The sequence below is a fragment of the Clytia hemisphaerica genome, unplaced genomic scaffold, assembly GCF_902728285.1.
Source record: "Clytia hemisphaerica strain Z4C2 unplaced genomic scaffold, Clytia hemisphaerica genome assembly, whole genome shotgun sequence".
Taxonomy (NCBI): Eukaryota; Metazoa; Cnidaria; class Hydrozoa; order Leptothecata; family Clytiidae; genus Clytia; species Clytia hemisphaerica.
Genome location: NW_027104247.1, coordinates 794,700 through 803,001, shown reverse-complemented (window position 1 = coordinate 803,001; position 8,302 = coordinate 794,700). Strand labels below are relative to the sequence as shown.

Sequence of the window (8,302 nt, the reverse complement as noted above, 5' to 3'; positions counted from 1 at the left end):
CCCTCTACTACGACCTTATTTTGCTAAAATCAAAAAAATAATAATATTGAATTTCCACTAAAATATATTTCACACACTAGTTATTATATTTGTAAGAATTAGATTTGAATACAAGAAATTGAAAATTTTGAAAATCAAGCAAGCATTCCATCTCGCCATACACTAAGATTTTATTATGATCTTCATCGAAGATAAAAAAGTGAACTTTTGATCCAGATATTTTTTGGAAAATCTTTTCAGTACCTTACCAACTCTGATAAATGAAAAATTTATTTTTATTTTACCGACCGACCGACCCATATTTTTTTAACGATCTGTCCGTAGAACAACAAATTAAATTGGTCTCGCCTTTCAAAACAAAATAAAGTTGTCTAAGCTCATATAAATGAAATGAAAAATATAATATTTGGTGATGAGTAATATTCTGTTTCGAGAAATCAGTGGAGGAGTGTTGGTCGATTAAAATAATAACCGGATAACTGTTGTTGGAGAGGTCCAATTTACATGCCAAAAGTTTAACATAAGGTCAGAAAATCAGGCCAGGTCTGGGTGTTGGTGTACGATTTTCTTCCGGATAAGCCGGAAGTTTTCAATTACAACTTAAAAATACCGTTGATATCCTCCATATTTGGTTCTTTATTCTTATTAGTGATGTTGAATTATATTCTCAGGGATGTTGTCAATCATGGCACATATGACGAAAATTTAAAATTGAACTTCAGCACATGGTTTTCCATGAACAGCAAATGATCCGACGTCGAAAAAGTCGGTCGGGGCTGTCGACACCTCAAGTTTTCCCTGAAAAAAGATTTAGCGGAAATTTATAAACATCCCCTTCTCACAGACTTCGTAACATTTCTTCAGTCAGTGGGAAAAGTAACTGACTGAAACTCGATGGGGGTTCATATTCCCATATTTTTTATGAACGGGGATTTAAATTCTTTTGTTTTCAAGTCAGAAAACTCTTTATAAAACTGCTTTAATGGCCAAAATATCAAGAACAAATTAAAACCATTATAACGCTTTGCAAACTGTATAACACTCTATGTCGCAGAAAAATGGACAAAAATACTAACAAAATGGTGAAAATAAGAAAATGTTAAGAGCATTTTAGGCTTAAAACTAATAAAGTTAAGAACATCAAAAGGCTTCAAAGTTTTGGGATGTTCTTATGAAAAACGTGCATTAGCTTCTTCACCCTATTTTGCATAATTTACGGGAACCTTGGCAATGGATATAAGCGTTTCAAGATTCTTATAAAATGAATTGTAATCTAGTACTCACGGTTAATTGGTCACATTTGCCATTGATGTCTTGAGTGATACGAAGCCATTGGTTTTTTGGGAAATCAGTGGAAGTGTATGATTTGGAGACGCCTTGGTAGTGAGTGAAAGTTTGAGTTGCAATAGTGGTCGTTGGAGAATCAATGTGTGATGATCGGCGAACAACGAAACTTAAACAATATTTCTGAGATTGACAAAGTGCTGCCCAGTCGATGTTTCCGAAGATACCATTGCATTGGTAATTGTAGCTCGATTCCACAATGTTTCTTGGAATGGTAGTAGTGCTTACGTCACCAGTGGCGGCACCACCAAGTCGAAGGAAAATAGACGGGGCAGGGAAGGGTGTAGTAGTAGGTGCATAAGTGGTAGTTTGGGTGGTAGCTGGTGGAGCAGTCGAAGTCATAATATCTCCTGAAAACGAAAAAATTATAAGAATATGAATTTCAAATAAAACACAAGGGCACCTGAAAAAGCATAAATTCGGTGTACAAAGGATAATTAATACAGGTATGTTCTAATTTGTTGAACGGTGAAAAAAGAATAGGTATGTATTAAGAAATGCGTGATGAAATAAAGAAAGAAAAGAATTATTATGTCTTACTTCTTCGTCTTCTTCGTTTGGATCCAGAGGAGACAGAAAAACCGTTGCTGGTATGAACACTGCTCGACGTGCTTGTCAAATCTTGATCTGAAAAAATAAATGATAAAGTCTGAACCTTTTGAGTACATCTTATAGGTAGAAGAACATTCGTCGACGTTTTTTGCCAAAAAATAAGATACAAGGTAGTTTTATTTTGATGAGCATACCGGGGGGGGGCGGCAGCTGGGCAAAAGGACCGACGGGAATGTGCAGGTCCTAAGGGTACCTTTTCCAATATGTTTAAAATGCACTGTAAGGGTCGGAAAAACTAGAGATGCACTGTAAGGGTAGAAATTTCAGAAAATTTTTGAAAAATTTAGATATTTTGACCAAAAATGCTAAAATTTTGACCATTTTTTTGCACGAAAGGGATCGAAAATTTGGGGGAAAATGCACTGTTAAGGGTATGATTTTCACTAATTTTTGCTGCACTGTTAAGGTGCAATTTTAAAAGCCAGTACAAACACAGTACCCCCCCCCGGGTGAGCATTCCTCTGAAATAAAAGTGTAGCTTTTATAAGAAATTTTTAATGGTCAACACCCATGAAATAGGAAAACGACAAAACCTTAGAAAATATTTTTTCAAAATTTATCAAACATGGGGAACTATAAAGTGGTCGAAAAGATGATATTAAAAAGTTATTTAGCAAATCTCAGAGTAAAAAATCTAAAATAGGTGTGAGGATAATTTTCACTCTCATGTAAATATCAGCAATCAGAGAAACAATTATTAATTCAATAAATGTATCGGCATCTTATGGAAGATAAAGAAAAGAATCGGTAGTTCCTAAAACTTACCGACCAAAGTTGAGCTATCACTTCCTGGTTCAGTTGGCGGCAATGTGAATTCAGTTGTTGTAGTTGGAGCAACTGTAGTGGTGGTTGCTGGGGCAGCAGTGGTTACACCAGGGGCGGCAGTAGTCACTCCAGGGGCAGCAGTGGTTACTCCAGGGGTGGCAGTGGTTACTCCAGGAGCAGCAGTTGTCACTCCAGGGGCAGCAGTCATCACACCAGGGGCGGCAGTAGTTATTTCAGGAGTGGCAGTAGTTACTCCAGGAGCAGCAGTGGTGATAGCAGGGGCAGCAGTAGTTGAAGGTGCAGGTGTAGCTGATAAAATAGTAAAGTGTTTCCTTCTTTTTACCTTCAAATGATAAACAATAACCGAACTTACTTTGAAGTCTAAGTTCAAATGTGTGAAGCGATTAGCCAAGGTTGAAAAGTGAATTATGAAAACATTACGACATAAATTGCAGGATTTTCTATATTCGTTCTGGATATCTGGCATCAAGCATTGTCCAGGATCATACTTTACAAATTCACAGTCAGCTGCTACATCGTCACACGCAGCAGAAAAGAATTATACTAGCCATAACTTTAATTAAAGTGCCACCGCAGCAAAACAAACACATAGTTGAATTTGCTTTCAAAAGGAATGGTATTAGCCCTACAGTAATTTTTCACTGCTCATCTGATCAAAGACAAAATTCAGTCTTCAAATGCTAACAAATGTGTCAAGGGAGTGATTTACAGTTATAGTTTCAAAAGTAAAGCCCATTTTATTTTGGCGTCTACTTAGAGTAATATCCATGCCTTGCCTTACACGCTTTTTTATACGAACAATTTTATAAAAATACAATACCGAAATTTGGCCAAAACCTAAGAACAAATTAAGAACAGTTTATACTGAGAAGTACATACTTCCATTTTAATTAATATAACAAGAACATTTAAGCCCGAAAACCTCATAAAATTCAGGGGTTTGTTTGATGGAGGATAGAGTAGAAACGACTAAAAACATATGATCCATGAAAAAAAGTTAAGTATAAGTGACCTAGAGTTATGTTAGAAAGTGATTTTCTTAAAAATTTAAAAAGCTTTAGACCATATTCACACGCAACTGTTCCGTTCCACACCGAAACGGAATGAAGCCATTCTATTGGTTAAATTCAAGTTTTACGTCACTTCAAACCAATAGAATGCCTTCATTCCGTTTCAAGCAAGTTGGAATCGTCACGTGCGAACATCATTTGATAATATTGAAAGTTTCGGTATTTGCTTAGGTCAAAGACGTTCAATGTACCATTGATTCTCTCCAATATCTTATATCTAACTGCAGGCCCGTAGGGAGCAATTTATTATTGAGGGGGCATAAAAGTTTGGGGTGGTGCGTAGCCCCCCAACGGGTCCAGGGCTGGCCCTGGCGAATTTTCTAGAATTTTTAGATAAAAAGACCCTATTTTTGAACTATTTTCCGACAACAGATTGAAACAATATCATAGCTAACTTTTTAACCATATACAACCTGGAAAAATAACTATCTTTCGGTGGTCGAGCAGGCACGTTCAATTATTTTATCAAAACAAAAAAGACAACAATGACAAAAATTATTTTTGAAAAATTATTGGGGGGGGGCAACTGCCCCTGCTGCCCTCCCCCATCCCCGGGTTGCTACGGGCCTGAACTGAGATTAGTTTTCTTCCAAGATAAAGCTAACCAGGGGAGTGCAAAGGCCCTTTGCTTGGAGAGGAAAATTCATAGTAAGGAAGGATTATTCTAGGGAGGGAAAATAGCCCTGAAGGCAACTATGGAAATCAAAAATCATATAGAGTTTTCGTATCTAATCATTAAAGAAAAGAATCGCCTCTTATGAGACATTATTGATCTCGATTTCGATATTTTTCATAGAAGTTTCATTAAAGAAAATTTCTGCAATATTGTCTTTTATTGCTGACAGTTATACAGAGGATTACTAAAAACTATAGCGCATATGAGTGCTTCGAGCTATTCGATTCCGAAAAACCCAAAATACATTAGCATAATAAAGCATATGGTATGTGCATATTAAGTATTGAATTAAGATAAAGATTGATAAATTGTTAATCAAATAACGACGTTCCAAATTGAATTTACAAATTCAATGAAGATGTACTGTTATCGAAAATTGAATTAAAATATTCAACATTTTCAGTAATTGAAAGGTGGAAATCTTGATCTTGACTTGCTTGTGCACTACTGTGATCATTGAAACCCGATTGAGTTTCTCTTGTATGTAAGATAATGATCAATCTAAAGACCCCCATCGATAAGCAACTAAAACGCACCTGTCGTGGAATAGAAATTATGATTGACAGTTTGACCACGTGACCAGTAGGGTCACGTGGATATATAAATAGCGCGACATTTGTAAATTATGATTAGTACGAAACTAGATAGAGAAGAAGGAACATCTAATAGAAATATACAGTCATCCACTTATTTCGTTTCGGACAGCACCCGTCCTGCTTGACTTTCGCTCGCCTGATTTCTACGCAACTTAGTAAGAAGATCGTTCCAGCGACCCGGGGGAATGGTACTTAGCAACATCGGTACCGTTTGTGTGCGAGCAAGTGAGCCATAATGTTCCATTCTTCCCCCATTCTTCACACTCTCAAAAAGGTGCACAAAACATTAAAAAACAATTGAGTCTCTGTAACTGAAAGGGTTCAAAAATCAACTTCCTTAAATCATAAATTCTTATAAGTAAGGAAAGTTTGGGAAATAATAAAGGATGGCAAAAACGTCAAGAATTTTCGAAATTTTATTTTAAAAACCGATTACTCAAAAACTACTAAAATAAAATAAATTCAAAAAGTAACAAACAGCTAGAAAATTTAAGTTAGATTTTCCTCTTTGGGGCCGTCCACATAGTACGTACTAGACGATGCTATCGTCCGTTTAAAAGTGCGTAAACGCGGGGAAGAGTTATAGGGCGTCTGGGTGGTTTACGGGGAAAAGTGGTGGAACACTGTAAACATCTCCGCCACTGCTTACTCCACCCGAATTTATCACGCCTCTCCTAAACTATTCCCTTTTAGTGATCTTGTGTAGACGATAGGATCGTCTATGTACGTACGTACTAAAATGTCAAAAATCGAGTACCCCCTCCCCCCATGTATGCAAGCGTACGCAAATGGCTATACCCCCCTTGGTAATTACGTACTTTTTCATTCACCCCCCCCCCCCTCAGTTGAAGAAAATTTCGAATTCAAATCGTTTGGTTCAGACCTTTATTTCATACATGAAGCTCAATGGTTATCAAGAAACTTTGTTTTCCTTGATGCGTAGGAGAAGCGTAAAAGTCGACAAAAAGTAAGCAAAAAAGGGTCATGAAAATTTTCTGCATCGTACATTTTCCATTGACCCCCTCCCCTCCCCCTGTACCTACGCAAGCGTACGCTTTTGATAAGACCACCTCTCCCCCCCTTAGTGCATACGTACTATGTGGACGGCCCCTTTCTTATATAACATTGAATTCAATCTCATATCTTTATCCATTCTGCTTAAAGGTGGTGCCAAACTAGCCTAGAAATCTAAGCTAGTTTGATTCAGTCACTTGGATAAATCTGATGGTTAAGTTGTGACTGAATAACTAGCTTAGGGACAGTAAACTCGGTAGCTTATCAACTGACAACAACGACAATTCAAATTTCGCGGCGAGGGATAACGTAAACTCACATAATTTGCATAATTATTCGTCGTTGACTTAATTCCGTTTCATATCAAAAATATGAAATAACACCACACACACAATATCAAAACATTATTTAGAACTTTTTTATTTTGTCTTTTTTCTATCTTTTGATTGGCTCTTATTGTAAGATTAGATAAACAAACTCTCCGTCTTACAGTTTATGCGCTACTTTTGTAAAATATAAAATGAAATTCTATTGTAAAGTGTGCCGATGGAGAGTGAAGGAAAAATTTGTTCATTTTTTTCAAAAAGTTATATTCGTGTTTTATGGAAAAGTCAACAAGAGACAAATTCGTTTCTTGAGTGATAATTTTGTGATTTGACATAAAGGTATTTTGTATGATTTTTACAAAGCTCATCATAAAAATAACCTTCAACAAAATAAATAAAAATTACTTTAGACTAGCAGGCTAAAATACCGTATACAAAACAATGTAATCAACCCCCCCCCCCAAAAAAAAAAACAACATTTTCTTGAGTCTTGAATTCGTATAGCTGTCACTGAAAATAAGCACCAACAGTTTTATGTTCTTCGAAAACGAAAGATGTCATTGTCTGTAAAATCGAGCATAAAGTCTCAAATTCATAAAACAACAAGAAACCACAACCAGTCAAAAACCAAGAACTGTCTATCATCTATCCATTACAGTATAATACAATATCATGTCATGCAATCCAATCAGAATACAGAACTACAGCATAGGATCTGTACAAGTACTCTCTCTTATATATTGCCACATACGATAGTCAATGTTCAATCACAAATCTTTACTTTATTATTTGCCATTCTGGAAACAAGCAACTTTTGCTGTCTTTACGACGAATAGCATTCTTTTTTTCTTCATCAGTTCAATTCTTCCCGAAAACAAGAGAAGCACTATCAGGCCGGGATCAGGTCTTGAAAACTTTTTTTGATACAGTATTCCAAATATATCTCTCGGCTCTCTCATGGTAATAGTCTCACATCATAATATAATCGAAGAAAGATCTCGCATTCAATGAGTCCCACCTCTTCTACTCGTTTTCTGATAAAATAATTATAAACTTCTATCGCTCACGAAGACTCCCGATTTTTTACCACGTGACCGACTCTGACCAATCAGAAGCTCACCGAATCCTGCGTTCATATTATGAACGCGCCCTTTCCCTAAGCCAGTATTCCAAGGCAAACTTAAAATCCGTAAATATAAAAAATCTTTAAAGCGCCGAAAAACGCTATATTGCCATAAGCCGTGTGTCCTAGCCTTGTGAATACGGGCTTAGTTAACTAGGCTAGTGCCAAACATCCGAAGCTAAGATTTTTTTGGACCTTTTTCTATTGCAACTCTTTTGACGGACGCAGACCTGATTTAACGGCCGAATCCCTTTTACAACGGCCGAAGATCTGATTTAGCAAGTCACCGGCTGAATAACTGATACAGTAGGTGAATTATTAGGATCAGTAAAACTAGCTTACCTTACTCGGTGTCAATTGCGATGGTCCAGTAGTGGTTTTGTAGGTAAAGGTAGATGGAAGGTGGGAAGGGTACTTCGATTCCCGTTCTTTTTAGTTCAAAATCTTTTTGGACAAGCTGGAGTTTTTACAAGCTCTTATTTGATTTGGTTGGTCGTTAAGATGTAATAAAAGAATCTTATTACTTTTTCTAAAGAACGCGTCTGAAATTTAACTTCTTTAATATCTTCTTTAAATTTAAACTTTGTTGTCTCCCCGCCAGATTTTTATAATTTATCATCTGATGATGGCAGATCCCGCGATGCCCGAATATCGGAATTTATTACATATGAATTACATCATATGCGGAGCATGTAATGCCACAATGTTGGACCCGACTGGACACTGATGTTTCAGATTTTCTGCAAATGGAGGAA

At 36.6% G+C, this 8,302-nt stretch overlaps 1 protein-coding gene across 1 annotated transcript; it reads right to left on the bottom strand.

The window, feature by feature from the left end:
- Window positions 1-705: 705 nt before the first annotated feature.
- LOC136816395 (uncharacterized) lies at window positions 706-3,627 on the bottom strand. The gene is made up of 5 exons (XM_067072723.1): window positions 3,622-3,627; window positions 2,722-3,064; window positions 1,885-1,971; window positions 1,285-1,694; window positions 706-798 (listed from the first exon to the last, which is right to left on the bottom strand). The coding sequence occupies exons 1-5, from the start codon at window positions 3,625-3,627 to the stop codon at window positions 706-708; spliced, it is 939 nt and encodes a 312-aa protein (XP_066928824.1).
- Window positions 3,628-8,302: the final 4,675 nt, after the last annotated feature.

What these genes read in the sequence shown, in the direction of transcription:
- LOC136816395 (XM_067072723.1), bottom strand. An exon ending in TGATAGCTCAACTTTGGTCG is followed by an intron (nt 1,972 to 2,721) that starts GTAAGTTTTAGG and finishes TTATTTTTTCAG; the next exon opens with ATCAAGATTTGACAAGCACG. An exon ending in CAAACGAAGAAGACGAAGAA is followed by an intron (nt 1,695 to 1,884) that starts GTAAGACATAAT and finishes TTTCGTTTTCAG; the next exon opens with GAGATATTATGACTTCGACT.